The sequence below is a fragment of the Magallana gigas genome, chromosome 7, assembly GCF_963853765.1.
Source record: "Magallana gigas chromosome 7, xbMagGiga1.1, whole genome shotgun sequence".
In the NCBI taxonomy this organism is placed as follows: Eukaryota; Metazoa; Mollusca; class Bivalvia; order Ostreida; family Ostreidae; genus Magallana; species Magallana gigas.
In genome coordinates, this window is record NC_088859.1 from 41886034 (window position 1) to 41911159 (window position 25126).

Below are 25126 nucleotides of genomic sequence, written 5' to 3' on the forward strand. Positions count from 1 at the left end.
ACCCGTTTTACCTCTGTCTAGTACAGGTCGGTCTCCATGCAACCATTAAGCCAGCAAGTACGTTGAAAAAGTCATCGTAATATTAACATTACGACGAATTTTTCAACGCACTGGTTGACTTAGTCTTAGCCTAATTTATTTTGTCTATAAAACAGGCAGATTTAAGATACGAATAAAAAAAATCCTGATAATTTAGAGTTACTGATCATTGCTGAGGATCGGAGATCGTTAATACTTTTCCATAGAGAGATAAATGTTTTCGTGACAATCTGACATCAAAAATCTTTTTGTGTGAAAGAAATATCATCACCTTGACACAGACTTATCTTCGGCGTAATGAAATATCTTTTTTTTCAAAATATAGTACCAATGATACGATTTGCCCACATGATTCTTTCGTTTTAATCTTCAATTTTTTCTTAATTAAAAGAATCCTTGTACTGTAATTATCATAGTTCATGGATTTTTTTCTTTAAGAGAAATTTTAACGATTTTTCCTAATGAAATTTTTTTTTTACTACAACTATTATAGTCGAAGGACTTTTTTTAGTGTTTATATGTGGAAGTCCAGATAAAACAGAATATCACTTACACAGCCATAATGAAATGGACGGTGTTGCTTATATGCCAGTATCAAAGAAATACTCGATTTCTATTAGATCTAGCGATAACTTTGAGGGGTTAAGAGAATCCATGTCTCGAGCACGTCGAGAGTCCACAAAGTTCACACCTTGATTCATTGTGAGATACAAATGTAACGACATTCGGCTTTGTATGAACGGTAGCTCATTGTCAAGCATACACGGGTCGATCAGAAATAAACCACGACAAACATCCCGTCCAAGAAGATTACTATGGGTACCAAAAAAGGACACCGTCCTTCAGACACATTTTAATCTTAACAACAAAAATATGCATTGGACTAAATATAATATACGTCAGTAGGACAATGCTAGCGTATAACACGCATTAGATTTTTATAAACTTCGTGTCCCCTTTGCCCTTCAAAGTCCAATTCGTGTCGTCTGCAACCGAATACCCTGCCCCCTTATCCTGCGTGCTTGTGTCGAAAATTCTCACAATTGGTTTATGTTACTCAATCTTCTGTCACGACTTTTGAGAAAAAACCATTCATAATATCATTTCCAGCTTATTGGCTATAAAGAAACGACACGCATTCAATAACAATATTGCTATGATTTAATAATGTTCAGCTTTCAAAACACAGCTAAAAATAAGACGTACTTAGACACTTAAAACCCAAACGGTCAACTGGATATTTGCAGGCACGTAGCATCAGGGGGGCCAGGGGGACCCCCCCCCCCCACTTTTTCTCGCAGCAACAAATTTTTTATAAAATTTACATATAAAAAATGGAATTATCATGGAGTTGCCCCCCCCCCCCCCTCCACTTTTTTGGGAGTATGTAAAAAATTGATATGAAAATAAGGAAATCAGCAGTGAAATTGAAGTTATATAGTACGCCGACCCCCCCCCCCCCCCCCCCCCCCCGATTAGGATTTTTGAAGATTTTGGAAGACTTAAAATTTATTTATTTTTTTTTTTTTTGCTTGTCAAGATTTTTTGGATGAGTCTGCCCCCCACTTTAAAAAACGATGCTACGTGCCTGATACGTGCCAAACTTGGAATTAATTGGGGAAAAAACAACAAATAAGAACGCACATAGGTTTTCTAATTATTTCCTTTAACTTTAAAATTCTGCGATGAATTTCCCTAGATTCCAATAAATGTTTATGTAAGCAATGTGGTCGCCATTACAACATAGAAAAAAAAAACCCGGATTGGAAAGTTGGAAATCATTTTGTTCCACTTCGCAATTCTGATTTTGCTTTGACCAGCCCTTATTTAACAAACTCAAATACAGTGAAAACATATTTGTTGTTTCTCTCTGATAATGACATACGGCTTTTCTTTACCGCAAAAGATCAGGATGAAATATGACAGTAAAAACTCCTCGCTCAATCAATAAACAGAAAACACGCATTTTAATTATCTGTCTGGACATAATGTTTAAGAGTAGTGTGAGTCTTCTGGAGAGAGAGAGAGAGAGAGAGAGAGAGAGAGAGAGAGAGTATGCATCACTGATCATCCTAAAAATGTAGAAGGCAGTTAAAATAAGCTAGCATAGTTCAAGCGGAGTCTTTTTTAATCTGTCAAGACAACACTAATACATGTATACATGAGGGAAATATGAAGATTATTCCACCATGAAAAATCATATTTCCTGAGGGCAACGACCGAAGGACGTGTTAATTTAGAATACATCGGTTTCTAATCGTTTTCAATTCTATTAAAAGCAATAACGTAGTTAATGTTTACCAGTTTCTTTATATGACAGTTTTCTGATATAAAAAAAGATTTAAAACGATTTTCAACAAAATTAATCATCTAATCACATCGTATGCTCATCCTCGGGATTTTCACAAGCATGGAATGAAAATTCGAAGGGGGGGGGGGTATGCTGAAAAATATGATATAGTTTTATTGCCCTGGCACGTGATTGTCTTGAACCAAACAGATGTCGCGTTATATAGAATAATCGTATTGAGGTATGATAATTTGATTATGTCATCAGAAATATTCTTCGGCATGTATCATTCATTGCGCACAATGTGAATGTACATACTTACATTTGTATCGATAATATTGTTCTTCTTTAAAAAAAAAAATATTAGATTCAAAAGAGAGCAGTCTTGCATTAATGAATATCAAAACTAGAGAACTTTAGCCAAATGACTATGACAAAAATAAATTGTAAATTTTTTTTGCCAGTGGTTGGTTTTCGGTAACCTTAATACATAAAATATATGAAGTTTGAAATTTCCTACCCCCTCCCCTTCTTGATACGTGCATGGGCTTTATCTTCATGAATAAACTGCTTGTTTCAGTTAAGTTTAAGGTCCAGTGACCTCCCTCCCTGCCAAAGTAGACAACCCCAAAAGGTAATTCCTTGACCAAATTGTATAGTTCAAAGGGGATTTATGTTCAATCATATTTAATAAAGTAATTTGGCGAAGTTTTGCTAATTTCAAACACTATTCACACTTATTTTTAGAAACCACATTCACTCATAAAAGTATAAAGAGAAATATGATAAAACAGATGGCATTTTATGAAACCAAATGACCAGTGCTCACTGAAAACACTCTCCCTCTGAGTGGCTCTGACACAGGTGTCAGTTCATTTATTTATATCATTAAATAAGAATTTTTATTGAACTCTTGATCAAAATACAGAAAGAATTTTTTTGTAAACAGTTTATTGACAAAAGTCATATGCACCTTGCTTCTGCATTAACAACTAAATACAAAAAAACTGAAATGACATGACTGTTCACCTTTCAATGTAAATCATCATAAAAATCATGAAATTTTACAGAAAGAGAGCAAAAATTGTATCCATAATCTAATTCATTGCAAGTTTCACCAGCAGATGAGTTTTCCTTCTCATTCATTTCTGCTGTCTCTCTGTTGAGTATCTGGGAGGTCTCATTGATGTAGCCACTGAATTTTACAGCCATAGTGGCTCCTTTGCTTCATCAGCTGAGATGTAAAGTCTTGCCATCCCATTCATATCTGCACTGTCTCTAGGTTGAGCAGCTGTAAGGTCTCGCTGATATAGCTACTGGTTTCTATGGACGTAGTGGTTCCAACAACAAAGGATTTTTGCAGAATTTCATCAGCATGATCTAAGAAAAAAAAGAAAATGAAGCTTTACATGCCAAAACAAACACCATGTTCCAGAAACAATAGATAATTCAGATACAGACATGCTTCATTATTACAGAAAAACATAGCTCTAATTCTTACTAATGACAACAATAAAAAAGATAATGACTGTTTTTTTCAAATAAAATAAACAATATGCCTTGATTATAACTATTGCAAAACATGTTGTTTACACAATTATTAATGCATACCTTGGCAGAGAACACAGAACTCGGGTAGATTCTTCAAAGCACTTGTTACGATGTCCGGATTTACACTGTCAAAGCAGTGAAGGAAGCACCCCACAAATTGTTCAGAAGCCCTGTAAGTTAGTAGTTAGATGTATTACTGACAAATCAATTAATTTTACATCTTACACATTGTTATCCACTTGTGCTATTTCAAAAAATTTCAATTCAATACAATGAAATGTGTATCAATTCTTAATATTTCAATAAAATATTTTGTTCCCTTTTATTACATTTATAATAAAACAAAATAAAATAAGCATCCTAAAAAAATGACTACTCATAAACATCTTCCCCCACAAATCAAAATGATTCCACGGTATATACCGGTATCAAATAAATAGAATACAAGATCAAAGATGTTTACTGACAGTACAAGTATACTGATATTTACTAATCATGTGGTAATCTCGTTAATGCTATCTAGAATCTAGAATTGCTGTTTAATGTTCAATATCAATTTGTAGATGTACCAAGTAAATCAATGTCTACTGGATGGTAAACAAGTACACATGTACTTTAAACTAAGAATGTCAATTTTACTTGGATAGCTGAAAATGATGAGAAAAGGAAGCTGTCATTTTTTATAGCCAAAACATTGATGCAATAAGAAATAATCCCAGCTGTTTCCAATTTCATTAACTTCATTATGTCAAGTACCGGTATATTATTAAGAAAATTTTGGTCAATGATTGGTTTGACTGAGCAATAGTTGATAACTCAAGTACATGTTGACATTCCTACTTAACACTGATATCTAACTAGCACTCCCAAATACACACTATATATGATATATATTGAGTAAAAAACATGCATGCTTTACTCTGAGATTACTATATGTACCGATACTGAGTACAGCAGCAAAACATGTTTTATATTGTGATCAAAGCTACAGGGACAAGCAATTCTGATTTGTTCTTAAAAAAAATCTTTACAGCCAATCACTTAAAAATATTACTTCAGAATTAGGGGAATGAAACAGACGTCACTGTAATCATGAATTCAATAAGATCATATTCAAGGTAACCAAGTTGTACTGTAATAAGCACACAAACTATACACTGATATCTATACATGTTTTGGACCTGTGTACTGACCATGTGTACTGTAACCTAGTTGTACTGTAATAAGCACACAAACTATACATTGACATCTGTGCATGTTCTCGCCTTGTGTACTGATCGAGGTAACCAAGTTGTACTGTAATAAGCACACAAACTATACACTCAGTACAATGTACTGTAACCAAGTTGTACTGTAACTAGAGGTACTGTGAGCAAGCTCACAATTGATACCCCCCGCTAAGAAAAATCATAACTCATGTATTTTTTCTATTATAGAAAATATTGAATGAATCTATTTCATCGTCCATTTTCTATAAATAACAACTGCTCTATTTTTTAAAACTGTTAATGCTTATATGAGTAACAAACTTGTTAACAAACATGACTCGAATCAAACGAAATTCCAATTTTGAATTATTGTTATACTGAGCCCGATTTTTTTTTTAACAATGACCTTGAACTTCCTCAATTGACCTTTGGTCAAGGTCATGACATACTCTCAGGTTATAAGCATTCTAGATGTGAATTAAGAACTTCCAATATTTGTCCATTAGAAAGATATGGACTGGACACGAGTTTTATACTTTTCTGCAAGTGACCTTGGCCTTGCCCAAATGATCTTGGGTCAAGGTCATGACAAACCCTTATCTTATAAGCAATCTTTGTGTGAACTGAGAACTTCCAATGTTTCTCCAGAAGAAAGATATGGACCGGACAAGAATTTTGCACTTTCTTCTGCCATTGACCTTGACCTTGTCCAAATGACCTTGGGTCAAGGTCATGACACACCCTTAGGTCATAAGCAATCTTTGTGTGAAGTAAGAACTTCCAATGTTTCTCCATTAAAAAGATATGGACCGGACACGAATTTTGCAATTTTTTCTATCAGTGACCTTGACCTTGCCCGAATGACCTTGGGTTAAGGTCATGACACACCCTTAGGTCATTAGCAATCTTTGTGTGAAGTTAAAACTTCCAATGTTTCTCCAGAAGAAAGATATGGACCGGACACGAATTTTGCACTTTTTCTGTTGATGACCTTGACCTTGCCCCAATGACCTTGGGTCAAGGTCATGACACACCCTTAGGTCATAAGCATTCTTTGTGTGAAGTAAGAACTTCTAATGTTTCTCCATAAGAAAGATATGGACTTGACACGAATTTTGCACTTTTTCTGCCAGTGACCTTGACCTTGCCCGAATGACCTTGGTTCAAGGTCATGACACACCCTTAGGTCATAAGCAATCTTTGTGTGAAGTAAGAACTTCTAATGTTTCTCCATAAGAAAGATATGGACCGGACACGAATCGAACAGACAGACGGACAGACGGACGGACGGACGGACGGACGGACGGACGGACGGACGGACAAGGTGATTCCTATATACCCCCCCAAACTTCGTTTGCGGGGGGTATAATAAGCACACAAACTATACATTGATATCTGTACATGTTCTGGACCTGTGTACTGACCGGGGGTTGTGTCTGATGTATCGCATGACCAGACTGTAGGCCGTGTTTCTCAGTGTGTCAGATCCGTGTAACAGCAGCTTCTTCAGATCACCCTAAACACAATTGGTATAAAACAATATATTTACATCCACCGAGTATTATTCCCTCTATTTTCTTATGGAAAGTAATAGTTAATTCATAGCTCTATAGAAAGAGCCAGACTGAAACCTACACGATGTATTTTTTCTGCAATGTCACCACCTTCATATCCCGCATGAATCACCAAAGAAAGCATTTTATTGTTTAAATGAATAATCCAGCATGATCAAAAACTCATATAAACTTTAAAGGCTCTCATATTCCATTGAATGCTCTTTCAAAATGAAAATTTACAACCTCAGGGAACAAATTCCTCAAAACACTACAATAAAATGATGCACAGGATAGCATCAATAAATAATTGATGAGTTTAAAACATTTTAAATGTCTTTTTTGAAAGTCATATGAGGTTTAATTATAACCAACTAATCCACCTGCTTATCAATTATTGCAAAAAGGGGAGACTATGGTAGAGCCACAAACCTCAAAGTAACAACCAAGACAGAGAACAATTTTATCATTATACATATTTATTAAATAATCTTAGCACATATTAGACATGATTGAGAAAGCATCATGTAAGAAAAAAATTAATACATATTATATAATGAGCTGTTAACAAATTATGCTACTTACTATAAAGTGTTCCAATATGTCAACCTTTCTTTTTGAAGTTTCGTCGAGATCTGTCAAAACTTCTAGAATATCTGAAAATAACAAATGTACCCTAGCTAGGTGATTCAATGGTTTAAATTAAATGTAATATCCAGATTCATTTTTTTACCTAAACCATCTTAGTTCAGCTTTTATGAGGATCGACTGTTGGTCACACTACCCATGATTAAATCACCTACCCTCACTGTCAGTGGAGGTGTGCAGCCTGTCCAGGAACGGGGTCAGCTGACCCACCGTCCAGGGCGAGGTTGACCTTGGCTGACCTACTGCCTGGACCATGTTGCCTTGGTTACTGTCTGCCTGCCTAGACAGAGTCAGTCCGGCCAGCAGGGATTTTAGCACTGTTAGTTCAGGGTACATGGTGGAGATACCACTGAAAACAAATAAACACACCACAGATTCCTTCATTATGGAGTAATTAGATGAAATATCATACAGTTATATATCATTCAGGTACTTATGTAGGCACCTCCTTACACTGATAAATGTTTTGTCTACATTATTTCTTACCTATATTGTACAATAAAATACAGGTGTCTATAAAATTTTTGTTCTCAATTTTCCTTAAAAATCTCCATAACACATAATCTCTAACAATTATTATTACATTAAAATCAAAATCCTATATACATACATTTTGAGCTTATTAAAATTAAGGTACATGTACTTTAATGCATATGGATCCCTTTGACCTGATTTGTGGTAGCCGTACCTGAGTAGGTTGACATATTTGTGTAGGATGAGAGAGGACTGCTGGGGCTCATGGATCGTGTACTGATACAGGAACTTAATGTACTTGTGGATGATGGGACCTAGTTGTTTTCCCCTACCATGGGTCTGAAAATTGAAAATCTGCCTTAATGATTATCTGTACAAGACCAAAACTTCATTGTATTCTAGAATAAAATCATGACCTGATCTAAGAGAATAAAGCTTGATGCATGATGATCAATATCAGTAAAAGATGGTAAATGATAATCCTTAAATGGTCAAATAACTTGTTATTTGCATTGGACAACGTATGAAATGTGGACATACACCAATGAGAGAGAAGTAGGAGTCGATAATATCGGCCATTGCGGAGTAATCGCGGCGGTATATGTGGGGCTGTAGAGTCTCCATCAGTCCCAGGACATGAGTGAACAGCAGCAGGTAGTTCTTGTGTCGCATCTCCCCAAACGTAAACTGGGTCTTACCCTTCAACAAAGCCGCTATCAGAGGAAGTTGTCTGAAATGGAAAAGTTGCGATACATTTTGACACAGATGTAGAAGATGACAATGATTGAAGTGCAGACACTTTTACTTTCCCATATGAGTAGCTTGCAGGCAAGTTTTTAACTCTGAAATACAATGTACCTTAACATAAGAATGGGATGCTGGGAGGCGAGCTTGCGACAGGCAATATTGGCGTCGTACATTTTGTCTTCTGCTGTTTTACCATTACCAGCCTGTCCTAGACAGGTCAACAGACGATGAGAAACGATGTCAACCTAAAACAGGAAAAGTCAAGTCACTAGGATGAAAATTACTAATAGGGATATAAAAATGAACAATACTTATTTAATAGTTGTGGTGTGGCTACTTTTTTTTAATGTATGAAAGTTGGTTCTTTATTATAAACTTTTATAATATTCAATTTTGTTAATCAGATATTTAGTTTCTTATTTTAACTTATTCTCCATTCTCTCTTATTTCTCTGTCACTTCAACATAAAACCAATGGTTGCATTTTCATGGAAGCTTTAGATTTAGTGTACACTGTACATGTATAACATGTAAACATGTGTACCAATACATCTTTCATTATTCATATCAGTTCTCAAAATAACACTTCACACATATCAAACAAAGTTTTACAAAAGTATGACATCAAAGATGGAATAATTATGCCTGGTTATGTTCAAACATATTATAGAAACAATGATAACATACAAATATCTACAGGTGAGAAATTTACCTGTGTAATTGTTGATTGTGAGAGTTGGCCATCAAAGATGGAGCCCTGAAGGTCAGAGAGCCAGTTGATGACCTTGGGACATTGCGAGTACAACTCAACCAGAAGCTGCTGATACAGCATTTTATCTCTGTGAAACAAAATATTTCATTACAACAAAAACAACTTCAAAAACATTCTGCAGAACTTTTCTTTAAAACAAAAATATTTATTACTTGATCATTGCTAACTAAAGCCACTGATAAAAGCATTTTATTTCCGGAACTACATGTACTATACTTTGATCCCACGATCCCAGATAACCGAAAATTTTATTCTATTGGTACAATGGAAACCTTAACTCTGCCATTTGGAATTGAACATACATGTACTTGTAAGGTACATTTTTCCAACACTTACTTGCTAGTGTTTGGAATATTTCTGATATAGGTGACTACATTGTGAAGATGGCTGTGATTTTCAGCGATACATGCCATCAGGAGATCTACTCTGTTGGCGATACTGTTCTGCCTCTCTGTGGAGACCTTCTTATCTCCTGCTTCACCCTCAGGCAACAACAAGGTGGACTCCTCCACAATAAATTTGATCAATGCTATCAGATGGTCAGGGGTCAAACCAAGGACATTCTCTGGGGTATAGTTCTGTAAACAGCATCATTAAGATAGCATCGGACTATAAACCATTTCTTATTATTGTTGCATAAACTAATTACATAGAGTTTAAAGGAGAGGGAAATATCACAGAGAACTCTAAATCAATGGTGTTTTTGCCTACTTTAGGAGTTCTTCTTTCTCTGCCTCTCCATATCTTTGGGATCTGTAGACATGCCCACAAGAAATCAAGCACAGCATTGGGACTGAACCTATCAATAAAGGGAAAATGATATCACAGTCACATCAAAAGCTAAAAGTTCAACTGTAAAAGAAACTGCCTACAATTACTACCATGGTAATCAATTCAGAAGAAAAAAAAAAAAAAAAAAAGTTGCAAAAATAAATCACATAAATGGACAAATGTAATGCATCAAATTGCACCCACATAAAAAGCAGCTATGTGGTAACTTGTGTAAAGTTTATTGATAGAAAAGTGGACGTTATATTGCAGTGAACATACATGTACATAGGAATGTGACTGACCTGGAGACCTCGGATGGCTGGAGCAGACAGTTGACACACCTCCGTAGGGACGCCCAGCTGCTCTGGTGGGTCAGGAGGGTTAGGAGGTAGGGCTGGCTGCTGTGGACCACGCTCTGTCTGGGCGTGCCCTGTAGCCTCTCCCGGGCAAACAGTAGCTGCTGCTGGAGGTCTGGTACCATAGCAACCAGTTCCGGGTCTAACAGCTCCAGCCAATCCACAAACAGCAGAGCCAGTGAAGTGGTCATGGTATTACTGGGCTCTTCCTCGTCTCTAAGTATGGCTTTACATGCCACCGCGGTCAGAGTTTTGTGAGCGTTTTCTGCTGCGGCCATGCCATCCTCAGACTTGGTGTGTTCCTTCATGCATTCCTTAATCATCTTCTCCATGTTGTTTTCATCCTTCTGAACTTGATTAATCAAATCTGCATAATGTTTAAAAAAAATTAAATATCTGTATACTGCCTCGCAGTTATTTCCCATGCAAATGATTATACATGTACTATCATTCCTTCAATAAATGTATGTAAATGAAAAACAATACTTGATATTGCCTTTGGTAAATAAGTACAGTATGACAGTGGGTTGTGCCTTTCAGCAGTATATGCACAGATGCTGATTCTATCAGTGATTATTATTGCATAATTAAAAGAGAATAAAAAGATTCAATATCAACAAAATGGATGACAATAAAACCAATGTAATTGTTCGAGGGATCCTTCAAAGAAGCAGAGAAACGTACCATCCAACATTTCCTGACTTGAAGTCCCCACAGATTTCATGGACTTGTACGAGGGGCGGCGATCAGGTATATTGGGTTTATTGGACAGAAGATACTGATTGACAATGGAGGTTAGCATACATCGCTGACCTTTGACCTCATTGTACAGTGTCTCCATAAGTTTGTATAAAAGTCCCCCTAGAACTGCCTGTAAACAGAGATGTAAATTGTAATTGTCTTATTTGCAAGATAAGATAAAGATTATTCAGAAATTTGATGAAATGGGACTACAAAGGAACAGTCAGAATTTACTGGTACATGTAATAAGTAGAAATTCTTACTTTCTTTGACACCAGAAGTTTCAGGAGAGAGCAGCTCTGGGGATTGCCTGAGAATGCCTGAGCAAACTGTGATCCATGTCTGCCTCCCAGCATCTGAATAAATCACTAACTGTGTCTCACAAAAATATCAAAGGTAACATGGCAAAGATGCAGAATGTGTTTCACTTCATTATCTATCTCTTTCTAAGTCATTAAAAGTCAAAGATTCTTATATTTAAATAAAGAGAAAGTAAGACAAAATGAATAAAATAACAAATATAAACCCTGGACAGTACACACATTTAATCATTTTAACTCAGGACATACTGTATACTAGGTTATTTTTGCCCAAAGTAATTTTTCTTGTATGAAGTAATTACACAACTTGAGCCAGAATTGGATCTTAATATTTTACCTCCAGTAAAACCTGTGTGACTTCAATAGTTGTAGAAGTATCTGACCTAGACAGAGCCTATAAACAAAAGAAATACATGTAAACTCAGAAATATCACTAAACATGAGTGAAACGCCCCTATAACGAAGTGCCAGGGATGGGCAATTTAGCTTTGTTATAAGCATAATATCTGTCAAGTTTACAATATGTAATAAAGACATGGGAATCAAAATCATTTCGCTGTAAATGTCAATTCATTATAAGTGTGTTTGCTGTAACTGTGTTTTTTACTGTATAGTATTGTGTACTTGGGTTATTTTCTATTCAAATTACAATGCAAAACATATTTCTGATATAATGATATAGATATAAACAATTCAGTTATTACTGATAAGTATCTACCATCAGGAGCTTGTGATACTGCTGTTGAATGTCTTTTGTTTTTGCTTCCTCCTTACTGAAGATCTGCAGGGAGGTTGAAAAAGAATTAGGACAAAATTCAATAAATTGTAACATTCACATGCAACAATGATCACAAGAAGAAAGCAAAATGTGTGAAAATTTTCACAATTACCTGCTCAATCAAATCTGTCACATTTTGAATGGAAGATTTCTTGGAGCTCTCCATTTTTTGAGACCATTTCTTGTCAACTTCCACTGCCTCTTTCATTTCTTCATCAGAAACTATGTAAAAGACAAAAATTTTCAATCCCATTTTCTCAAATTCACTCGATCAAGTCTCAAAACAAATCATACACACACCATGAAAAGCATGTTCCTACACACAAAAACAAACACACCATGGATGGCATGTTTCTGCACACAAACACCATGACACATGCCCTACCTTCAGGTTTGGGCGGCAGGGATTTGGTCAGTAACTTGTAGAAGATGTCGCCGCCCAGAACCCCCCTCATGTGTTGGATCTCTATCAGCTGGGCCATGTAGGCCTTGTCCTCCACTGCCTCCTCTATTAGACCGGCGTCAGCACTGACCGCCTTGTCCAAACAGGTAAACAGGCGACTCATGCTGGCCACAGGGATACCAAATGACTGGACAAACAGAAGCAGCTGGGCCGGTTCTATGTCTTGTAAAGCTAAAGTTAATAATCATAATATACATGTATAAAATTAAAGTCTACATGTAGGTCTCATAAGCTTCAAGTAAATTATCATTTGATCAATTGTTCTACATTAGTCCATCCACTCTCTGTAATTATCTATAAAACAACTGCAGTATATATATCTCATCATGAAATAAAACTAAACACAGAGGTACTCTTTATTCAGTTCAACCAGGAATGAAGTAAATTCTTACCCACATCAACCAGCTGATGAACTCTTGACCTGATCATTCGGAGTTTCAACCAATCAGGGAGCAGAAGTGCCTCCTCTGAGGTGTCCAGCAGGAAGGCGGATGGAGGCTGACCTGATTCCGGGAACCAGGTGTCCAGTAGCTCCTGGTAGTCACTCTCACCTGGTGTAATATCAATATAGTAGAAAATTAAAATGTGTACTAGCATAGAATTAGATATCAACATGGCTTATCATAAAATGTTTGAATCAAAATGTTATAAGGTCAAAACAATCATCTGTACTGTGGCCATTCAGTGTACCTTTTTTCTATGACAGCGATCATTTCCTGAATACACTTACCATTTGGAGGTCCATATGTGAGAAGAATAATCATGGCGTGGACGACTAACACATGCATGGTGGCTGAGTCTCCTCCCTCCCACTGTAGCAAGATCTGGTCCTGGGTGTTAGACTGTAATAAAGATACTACATCTACATACATGATATACGCACACATAACACATATATTTACATGTATGTATCACAAGATCTGGTCCTGGATGTAAGACTGCAAGATATGAATGTACATGATATACATAAGGTATATGCATCATAAGATCCAGTCTTGGGTATTAGACTGCAAAATTAATGCATTGATAGATCATACAATTATTATAACTGTTTACATTAGATTAAACATTTTTCTTAAAAATGATTTTAAAAAGAAAGAAATGAAAAAAAACCATAAGTCAAATACTCAGCATTATGTGACTGTTCTATGAAAGTCTAAATACCCAGGAGTAAGCCTCATTGGTCGGTTTCTTGGCCTTGGTCAGGTAGTTAAAGTAGAGAGCATACAGTGCGGTTAGGGTGAGGTGGGCCAGCTCATTGTCCCCGCCCTCCTCCTGGGGCAGGATATGGTTCACCACAGTCGTCCTGTCCACAATCAGGCTAGCTATGTCCTAATCAAAAAGTAAAAGAGTTGTAAGCTGTACAGTGATACCATTACATGTAACACAAAAAGAAAATCCTTATTAAAGATTTCATGGTGTCAACTGTCAATATTCACGTTAAAAGCTTTCTTACCTGAGCAATATCATCCAGGTCATGCAGGCTCTTGTCCTCAGTTTGTTGGGAGAGAAACATGATGTATGCACTCACAAGGTCAGGGTCAGTCTCAATCTGACACGCCTATATTGATAGAGCAAGATACAACATGTATCAAACTATAAAACTGCAGTCTAAAATAAAACATATCAAGATGTATTGTAACTGTGGTTCTTCTATACCTGTCTGAGGGCCTCTGTAATTTGTTGGTAAATCTTTGGAAACATAGGAATCAGAGGCAGGTCCTTACAGAGCCATTTGTGGGGGATGGTGTCATCTGTTTCCATTGTCTCATCTTTGGCTATTACCATGGATAAACCCTACAAATGTGAAATTAGATCAAATAAAAAGCCTTTCATAAAAGTATTTTCTTTTTTTACTTCAACAATCATTTCTGTTTCTGAACTACATATGTTCTTTGCATCAACATGCACCCATACCCTGATGGCGAGTGCCCTGTTAGAAGCCTGGTTCGAGGAAAGCCTCTTCAGGAAATAATCTAGGACCTGTGGAGTCATTTCACTCTCTCCCCAGACCAGCCCCTGCAGCCTGGTCAGTAGCTGCTCTCTCTTTTTCAGCTTCTGATGGAAAAATCAAGACATGTACATACATTTACATTGTCAAAACAGTATTTGTACATGCATGCCATTCATCTGTAAACCAAATCATAAAATTTTCATATCTTATCAATTTTTGAAATATAACACATCTATACTCAGAGTAGATAAAACACTACGGATTCAAAGATCATTTTTCAAGTTTTGGGGTATCTGAGCATACAGACCTGTTTTTGTTTGTGTTTCCCCATTAGTTTGGAATCCTCCTCTAACACTGGTGTGTCTTCGTCATGGAGGAGGAATTCACACAAACACTGGACAGGTAGAACCTCTAAGGACCCCTCACTGGACTCCACCAACTCAGCCAGCCACGACATAGACTGAGAGCTACCCTGTAGTATTACAAGAAACAAATATACAACAAGGGCATGAACTGAGAACTACCCTGTAGTTATACAAGAACCAGATATATAACTAGGGCATGGACGGAGAACTACCCTGTAGTTATACTGTAGATTCCTTATTTTATCAGGGTACTTAATTCTGTATATCAACTGTTTTCCATCAAATCACAAAAACATAAAATCTAGAATGCCATATTTTTATCAAAGTTCATGTTGTTTATGTGCATGTATGTCCGAAAAATAAAAGCAAGATTTTAAAATTTGCGAGATGCAAAAATCCTCTCATCTACTTACATTAATAAACAAATAAGACAAATGCAAGAATGTTCAACTCCCCTTGAAACATTTGAATTGTAATAAAATAAATTGGCAATAAGCCTTCAAAATGTCATGAAATGAAAATATCATGAGATAATATTCCTTTTTTACCTGTCGCTGAATTATGTCCAGTAAGAAGTCCGGCTGTCGACTTCTACACAGCATCTGTCCAATCTTCAGGTTGTCATTCAGGAGCTTCAGCTGCTCTGTTATAGCCGGTGGTGGGTTACGAGCAATCCCACTGTAAGCAGGCAAAGCATTACTCTAATTACCAGTACTGAAATTTTTGTGTGGTGAAAATTGTTTGCTCATTCTACTGTGATAAAAGATTTACAAAAAATTATAACCCCCCCCCCCCCCAAAATTTCAAAGTTTCATTAAGATGTTACGGATTTAAAACCATATGATAATTATCAATGCAAAAATTTGCTCCTAGAAATATTCAAAACCACAATATGTAAGAGTAAACTTAGTCTACCAATACCCTCAAGAAATCAGGAGTTGTTGACTTACTTGGGGTCCATGGTGGTAAGTTGGGAGATCAGGAGACTGTTGGCCTCGGTAATGGTCACCTTACTGGTGGCTGCTGCAAGGTGGGTCTCAAACTCCAGAATCTGCTGTCTCTCTTGCTGAGTAAACTGCCAAAAGATTCAAATACCTTATCATTCAAGTTTTGACCAATAAGATTCTAAATGTGAGCAAATATTGAAATCATATTTGTTCAAATAGACTTGAATGGAGCTGACCTGTTTTTCTTTGTTGCGGATGTCATCCACAGATTGCTCCTCATCTGCCATTGTGGGTGGTGGAAAGGAATAGTTACTGTACAGAGAGGAAATATCAAACACAAAATATATCAATATACATGTAAATAACAGTATGCAGTCAATGAAGAAAAATAATATACACTGTACATACATGTTCTATAAGCAAACATATTTTTTCCTACCCAGTCATAACTTGTTCCATCAAACATTTCAAGGTTGGGTAATTCTTCCAGCCAGTTAGTCCTGGAAAAAAAAGCAATTTATACCAGTCTGGTTCTAACTTATTTATGACAAAATATCTTTGTGGGTGTAAACATAATGTATACAGGGAAATATTGGCCCCTGTTTTTATTTTCATCCCTTTTGCCCTTGTTGTCAGCGGGCAAATTTAAGACTGTGTAAATTGCAATGTCTCAAATTATCCCTCTTTAAAAACAACTGTTCTGAGCGAATTCAAGTTTGCAATTGTAGAAGGGTAAAATTTACACAACAAGAAAAAAACCCTGTATACAGTAATTCATATCAAAACTGTTACAATCTGTCTATATTTCTTCTCACCAAATGTGCCTGGATTGAAGGCGGCTAGTATAAGCAGTATCACCCAAGATTTCCAGTAGAGATTGGAGATAGCCAGGGTGGGTGGCTTGTACCTGAAGGAACAAAGACAATGTACATGTACTGACACTATTCAATAAATTGCTGAACCATATTTCTTTTATGGAGACAACTTGGGATGTAAAAGGCTGCCATTGATTTCTACTCACCCTTTAGGCAGTGTGATATCTGTTGGGTGCCTGTAACTACACAGATTCAACAGAGCATCGACAAGCTCCAACTTCTCCATTTGTAACACTAACTGCCCTAAAAAATGAAATTGAGCAAATTCATACTAATGTACATGTACATGTATCCTGCTAGAAGACCTTATAGGATTTTGTAATACACGTATATTATCAGCTTGGGATAAAATCTTGTTCACATTTGTATATTGAGAGATTGACATTGCTTGGTGAAAGTGTCCCTTACCGTCCAGACAGAGGCTGGCCGCTCTCTTGACCAGCTGATCCGCCAGCTCCACCGCATCCACCTGGCCCAGCGGTAACTCTCGGGACAGTCCGATCACAAGGACCCGCATCAGCGTGTCCTCCAGAACAGGCACATTCGTGGCCAGATGTAGAAATGTACTGTCGAATGAAAACCAACCCCATTATTCATACAAGCATTACTTACAATTGGTTTTCTCATTTTATCATTATTAATATAGATTTCTAAAGTCATCTTTCCACTTTCTTCTCAAGCCAGGTAAACATATATAAATGTGGAGAACAGGTAGTTGTTACCTTCGGTCTGCCTCCAGTGGCCAGTTGTCCTTGTTATAGTACTGGTCAGGACTCTCCATAAACAGAACTTTGTGAAGGCTGTCAGACAATGAAATACACTATTCATCATACAGTTAAAGTTGAATCTCAAAAATACTTATTGTACTTTCAAAAAAACACTGGCTCAAACCCTATAAGGATTAGACATATAAGAAATAATCCAGACAGGATTTGAACTGAAATCTTGCTTGGGAGTCATATGCTTCTAAAGTAAACTGTCCTTTTCAGATGAGTTAATTGTCAGCAAAGTCAGGAGATTCCACAGGTGTTTGGATGTAAAAAAGATAAAAATCTAAATTTTCCTTTAAAGCTTGATCTTTTCTGTTAATTTTTTGTTTGAGATGTAGGTTAAGTGTATGAAAAACATTGCCCCTTAATATCTAAAAGTAATACAATGTAAAACGTTTTTTAAAGATATTGCAAGGAATCAAAAGAACATCTATATGTAGTAAAAAAGTGAACTCACCAGTGGACATATTCGGAGAGTTTGACCTCAATAATTTTTGGTACAATGGTGTGGAGCCACCAGACAGAGTCTCTCTGAATGAGCGCCACCTGTTGTCTAAAACTGTGCAGAGTTCCCAAATCTGAATGATAAAGAGATCAAGCATGTACACAAACTAATTTTTACAAACCGAGTTTACTGACAATAGTATCAAAAACAAGTCAACAACAATTCTGATAAAAATACAAGTACTTCAAATCAGTTGAAAACAACATACAGCATTTGTAGAATTCAAACATTCCATGCCTTATGCAATTCTGTATAATACAAATTTATCACAATGTACACATGTGAGTGTATGATACATGTACTGGTAAGTATCAACCCCAACATGTCTTGACTAACCTTTCTTCTCCCCTCTCGCTAAAGCTGCTGCAGCCTCCCTGACTTGGGGAGTGATGCACAGAAATATGGCCAAGGTCACCAGATCTCCAATGGAGGTCACATAGCGCTCCTGAAATTTACATTGTATATTAATGCATTCAAAATACTAGAAACATTGTATATAATTTATGAAAAACATGAAAATGTAGAAAGTATATACAGCTATACTCTTTGCAAAAATTGTACTATCAATTCCATGGTTTCTGTGCATTTAATATTTGAATCCAGATCAATGGCAGCTTACCCTGAGGTTGTGATCCAGATCCATAAACTTGGCCTCCATCCTCTCCTGCATCAGACCCAGACAGAAGGACGTAACGTTGATATCATGCTTCAGTGATCTCACGATCTCGCGCAGCAATCCACGGACAGCTCGCAGGTAGTCATCTTTATTTGCCAGCAGGTCTTGGAAAACATCAGCTAGGATCTGAGAAGATAACATCAAATGAAAGATATCTTCTGAACTTAGGAGGAAAAAAACCCAGTATAGGGTAGCTGCAATAATGTAGCCCTCTCCGATTTTTTATATCTGATGTTTACTGGAGCCCTCTCCCAAAAAAAAAAAAAAAAAAATCGGGAGAGGGCTACATTATTGCAGCTAAGTATAGGGTAGTTCTGTTTATGGTATGGTCAGAGTTAGGCCACTTTTCTGCAATGTTAATGCCATAGTAAACATTCCTTATTTTAAAAGTTTCTTGAAAATGTGCCTCCAATGCAACAAATGCCTTGATAATGTAGTATGAAATATCCGACATTACAAATGATGACTGATCTGTGATCTACCGGTTGATAATCCATTTATTGATCAACTAAATGTATCAAATGTACATAAATGTATGTACATGTGCTTTGATATTAACAATAAAGCATCATTTTATGACTCCCTCTAATTTATTTTACAAGAAGTAAACATGGTTCCCTTGCTAGAGGTACATTGTACTTGTACTGAATTATGAGAACTGCTCCTGTATATACCCACCCTAGCAGACTGTTCTCCGTTCTTCTGGAACAGGGTGGTAATAATGGCCATATTGTTGGGATTCTTTGTGTTGGACAGCTCGTTGTAGATAGTGTGAGTCATTATCATACGGATGTTCTCTGGGTGCTGATCCAGCAACTCTCTAAATATAAACACAAGAAACATTAAATACAAAGAACTCACAGTTGTTTACAAATTGAAAGAATACGAAGAAAGCTGCTTGCATCAGAACATACAGAACATTCAACCTCCCCGATTTCTAATGCAAACATATGGAGAAATACACTGAATGTATATATATTGAAATTAACATCAATATATATGTACAAATTTACTTGGTATCTACCTCAAACAATGGATGAAGTGATTGAGAAGAGGTTTGGTTTTCATTCTGATCTTGATGAGGACAGCCATGGTTTCCAGGTCTCTCTGGTCATGCTGGCTACAGTTCATACAGACAGACATCAGCAGATCCTGGGCGGGCCTGGCAAGCTGTAAAATTGTCATCAGTACATCATAATCAGAATACTAGGCCTCATTTATAGTAAAATTTCATAAGTACATAGTTAAGACGATTTATCTGATAGAATTTTCCTACATGATATATATGTTTGAATTCTTCAGTTACAAACACAACTTCATAACTTATAATAGCTGCAATTACTTTTTAAGATGACTTATCAGGTGAAATGTATAAAAATTTATACTGCAACTTACTTTGGGATTTTGTAACCACATTTCCAATCGCTGTGAGGCTAATAATCTCACTTCTCCATATCCACAGGTGGCGGTCATAAAGCGGATCAAATTCTTAGAGGTGGCATCCATTGGTTGTCTCTTGTTCAGCTGCTCTTTGATGACATCCAGTATAGTCATCTCAATGGTTTCTTGCTGATATGGATACCTTAGAAAATATCCATTCTGTGTTAAATATGGTTGTAAGTGTCAATCTCCTGTCAATGGTACTAAATATTTTGGATAATGCCTGATTACCTTGATGTTACTGACACTGCTTCCATCTCTACTAAGGCTGATATCTTCACTTCAGAATCTTTGTCATCATCATCTTGCAAAAATCCAACAACAGGACTTGCTGTAAATATCATGAAAAGAAATATTCAATAAATAAAAAGAAAACTTCATTCCATAATATGCATGGGCAAAACATAAAATTCAAACCTGGGCTTTAGATATTATCTTTTAAGTTTAAGATTTAGATTTGATACATATAAGAATTTTAAAGAGGCAAAATTAATACATAAACCAGTGAGCGTTAAGTTCTTTAAACTGATCTTCTTGGCCGCTCTTTAACTGACTTGTTGACTCGCCAGTTGCTGATTACTTAACTCTTATGTTTCTGACCAAATTTCAGCTGAATAGTTTTATACATTAGATCCTAGAAACTCTTTAATTGACCAGTTATTTCACCAGTTCCTGATTACTCTATAGTGGATAAGTTACTCATTAATTGTTGACTACTGCCTGACTACTCTTTAACTAACTAGTTAGCTTACTATGTCTGACTGTTCTTTAATTGACTAGTTAATTAACCAGTTAGAGACTAATCTTTAACTGACTAGTTAACTCACCAGTTCTTGACTACTATTTCACTGACTAGTTAACTCATCAGCACTGACTGCTCTTTAGTTAACTATTTAACTCATCAGTCTGACTACTTTATATTGGAATAGTTAATCTAGTGGTGTTTAACTACTCTACATTGCCTGACTGCTCTTTAACTGACTAGTTAACTCACCAGTTTCTGACTACTCTTTAAATGACTACTCAACTCAACATTGCTTACTGCTCTTAAGTTGACTATTTAACTCATCAGTACCCTGTAGTGGACTAGTTAACCTAGTAGTCTACATGGACTAGTTAACTCATCATGCCTGACTGATCTTTAACTGACTAGATAACTCACCAGTGCCTGATTGTTCTTTAGCTGATGACTGTTCCACAGACACAGTAGACTTGGCTGGAAGGTTCGTGTTGAAGGCAGTGATGATGTTATCTACAAAAGCTTTACAGTCCGCCCTGTCTACCCAGACCCTTTCTCCCAAAGAATCCTCCACAAAAATCTGTAATATTCAAAAGATTCTTTCATATAATGCATCCTAAACAACAGGTCATAAACACCATAAATTATGACTCATGAACATAGCATACCCTTTCCACAAGTAAAACATTAATTATTGTATCAATGGAGACGAATGAACAAGTTTTTCATCTGACCAGATATAAGTGCAAAATGAAAAATAATCTTGGGCATTAATCTTCTATAATGAACTCTATTTTGCTCACCTTAACAAAATCATCAGGCCAGTTCTCTTCCTTGGAGAAGGCGGCCATCAGAATACTGCAGGCACACACTGACACCAAACTGTTTCCTTTGGATTTAAAATTCAGGGACATGTCTCTCTTTAGAAGACTACAGAAAGCCTGAAATCAATGTACTTGATAATGATTTGTAAGACAAGGAAACATTCAAAACCATATACTATACTTGTATAAATGATTTTGGACTGTATCAGCACAAAAACCTACCTGAATAATAACATCACTGTTAAACATTGAGGCCTTTGTTTTGGCCAGATACATGAGAGTGAGATAGACAGCTGGGTCTGGTTTGGATCGATTTCCATGGAGATATTTGACTGCTCCACAAAACAACCCTTCCAATCTTTCTTCATCACAGGTGTCCTCTGCATCTAGAATTTCCTCCAGTAATTCTTGTGGGTCAACTAAAAACACATTCACAACATGAAAAGGCCATAAAATTAGTTAAGCTTTAGAGTGCATGTGTGTTACATGTTAAGATGCTGGACTCTATTCCTGCAAATGACTTATTTACAGATTATGTTTGAATTTTAAAAAAAAAATGTTATAACATTCAATTAAATTGTGTAAATTGTAATGTGATCTTGATTTTTCTTAAACTGTGTTTCATTCAAGATAAATATCAGAAAATTAACTTTTCAGTATGCTTAAAATTCATAAAAATTTTCTCTGTTATTTTAATGTTCATAAATACAAACCATCAATTGCCAATTCTTCATACTGGGATATTGATACTTGGCTAGGAGCTGGTGAACTCCTTCTTTCAACATCACTGCGGCCTAGTGGTGTAAATGTCTGCCCAATAAGTTTGGGTTTCTTAACTAGGCCTGATCCTCCTAAGCCTGATGCGTCCCTCTTTCCAGAGGGGACACCAAGTTTTTTAGGTGTTGGGACTTTTGCAGAATCTGCATCTGAGCTTCCTGGCTTGTTGTGTTTGCCAAGGGCAATAAAGTCTCCTGGAGGAGCAATATGTGCTATAAAACAAAATATATATTTTAGCAAAATAAATAAATTAATGATTGTTTCTTATTCACTAGCTGCAACATCAGTCAAATGCTGCCACATGGATGTATTCTAAACACTTAAACTGTGTATCATAAAGGAACTAATTTACAGATGTGAAGTCTATTATTGAATGTTTACAATACAAAAGGAATAAAGGTATTGAGGGTGGTACCAAAGAGCTGTGTGAAGTAATTTTTTCCTGCAAACACATAACTCTCTTCAACTGTTTCCAAAGACAAAACTTGTACCTTTTACCGTGACGTCATAATGTAGAATGAGTGCACGACATTTAATTTAACCTTAGCTAATGATTTGAGTAGGCCACCAGGCGAATTCCTCTTGTGTGCTTTTCAAATAAATTGTTGTACAAAAATCAAACTGTACTGTGTTAAATCTGCGCTCGGTCCAAAAGTCACACCTTATACATCGTAATTAAATCTCTCTAAGAAATCAGTTTTCGTTCCTGTGAATTCTTCCAATGAAAAATGATAATGGAAGAATGAAATTATCTTGAAAATTTTCTATTTCATCTATTTCAATTGCACCTCTTTCACATGTATGATTATTTTATTAAAAATTGTCAAAAGTGCTGCACAAATGTCTTGGGACATACTATAACAGTGTATAAAGGGCATGTTATTAATGCAAGTCACAAGGTTCCTCTAAAAATAACTTCTGCTGTGAAACATACTTAGTTTTATTGTATATTCTACGTGCACAAAAAATATCACTGTCAGATGCAAAATACGTCTATTTATTGTTAATCAATGCTGATATCAATAACTTTGGGGCAGAAAATGGATGCAATTATTTTTATTTGTGACAAAAGTTCTACACTATCAAAAACTATTAACGCCAGGATATTCCTGTATAAAAGATCCAGTGCGATGAAACAGTTTTACAACCTGAAATTGCTGTCATGAACTTGTTGACATGTAAGCATAACATTATCAAACTTTACACTAAGTTAATCAAATATCTCTCACCTTTTAATGGGCGTTTAGATGACATTTTCACGAACTTATTACATTTTTGATATTTCAGCGTTCTCTGAACACTAGCGAGTTTCAGTGTTGTCTAAGTTATTTAAGGGCTTTCATTATTTTAGCCGCTTCCTCTTCCTTTCTTGTTACAAAAAGAGTTTGTACGACTACGTATTTAATATCGATTCTTGACGGAACAGAATTTTCCGAATTGCCGATTTCACGATTTTAGCTAAGGAAGCAGCAATATTGAGAAAAAATCAACGTTGACTGGAAGACTCCATTTATATATATGAATGTTTAAGACATATCTAAAAAAAAAAAAAAGTATCAATATTTAGTAAGTAAGTAAGTGAGTAGGTAAGTACGTGAGTAAGTAAGTAGGTAAGTAAGTAGGTAAGTACATTGTAAGTAAGTAAGTAAGTAAGTAAGTAGGCAAGTAAATATGCAAGTAAGATTTTAATAAGAAAAAAATCGATTCTTCGATACCAGATATTTTTTCTGTTATTTCCATATTTAGACTGGTTTTTGAACGAACTGAATGACTGCCCCACCAAAACCGATTTTTGGACGGTGTTAAAACGCATAAGGAAACTTTAAATATTGATGAAAGTTTTAAGCCCCCCCCCCCCCCCCCCATTTCCAGGGATAAGAAATTTGAAGAGACAGCGTAAAAAAATTCTTTTTAAGTCCCCCCTCCCAAAAAAATATAATATCAATTTAGAAAAAGTGTTTTTAAAAAATGCACTTTGTATATTGTCAAGTTTAAATTTGTCAAATTAAACGATGATAATATTTTGGACATGATACTTTTTCATCCACATTGATGTCTATCTCAAGATATCACTTTTAAAATATTTCGATTCCAATCTTTGATGATCGAGAAGCAAACGTTTGACTGAAAGCGATGTTCTTTTTCCAAAAAAAAGTAATCAAAACGCTTCGTCATCCAATGCAAGTTTGTGTAAAAAGGACATAATAATTTAAAATGCAGAATACACCTTTCCTATATTATATATACAATATTGTATAATATATAGAGGGGATATGATTTTTTTTTCATGTTTTAAGTAATTTTGTGGAATGATTGTATACATATAGGATTATAATTATGTCATGAAAAGATAATTTAACGAAAAAAATGAGTAAAGTCCCGGGGGTATACTAAAAGGTGGGGGATGGATGAGAGTGGGGTGGTCCTGTCCTCAAGCACCTGTGATTCTGTTCGAAAGAAAACGTACAGTGTATATGAAAATTACCCCCCCCCCGACTTATACTCACACACGTATGCTATACCTATGTTATACCTATTTATATG

At 36.0% G+C, this 25126-nt stretch overlaps 1 protein-coding gene across 1 annotated transcript; it reads right to left on the reverse strand.

The window, feature by feature from the left end:
* Nucleotides 1-3563: 3563 nt before the first annotated feature.
* On the reverse strand, nt 3564-23956 carry LOC105348480 (integrator complex subunit 1). Its single transcript, XM_011457923.4, has 45 exons — nt 23812-23956; nt 22519-22794; nt 22028-22224; nt 21785-21922; nt 21405-21561; nt 20474-20573; nt 20198-20384; nt 19827-19972; nt 19481-19622; nt 18746-18928; nt 18463-18571; nt 18079-18199; nt 17574-17651; nt 17260-17417; nt 16998-17094; nt 16792-16883; nt 16416-16476; nt 16213-16288; nt 15980-16104; nt 15578-15707; nt 14972-15136; nt 14628-14768; nt 14370-14507; nt 14167-14271; nt 13875-14042; nt 13441-13552; nt 13103-13261; nt 12633-12881; nt 12360-12469; nt 12188-12250; nt 11807-11863; nt 11413-11505; nt 11093-11279; nt 10355-10775; nt 9993-10080; nt 9618-9859; nt 9222-9348; nt 8622-8755; nt 8304-8493; nt 7978-8102; nt 7445-7638; nt 7227-7297; nt 6513-6604; nt 3941-4050; nt 3564-3709 (listed from the first exon to the last, which is right to left on the reverse strand). The coding sequence occupies exons 1-45, from the start codon at nt 23834-23836 to the stop codon at nt 3591-3593; spliced, it is 6258 nt and encodes a 2085-aa protein (XP_011456225.3). The 5' UTR covers nt 23837-23956; the 3' UTR covers nt 3564-3590.
* Between the last annotated feature and the right edge of the window lie 1170 nt (nt 23957-25126).

Coding starts and splice junctions, on each gene's coding strand:
- LOC105348480 (XM_011457923.4), bottom strand. CDS start 23,836: ATGTCATCTAAACGCCCATTAAAAG. Junction 22,795..23,811: donor ATCTAAACGCCCATTAAAAG/GTGAGAGATATT, acceptor TTTGTTTTATAG/CACATATTGCTCCTCCAGGA. Junction 20,574..21,404: donor TAAAGAACAATCAGGCACTG/GTGAGTTATCTA, acceptor TGATATTTACAG/CAAGTCCTGTTGTTGGATTT.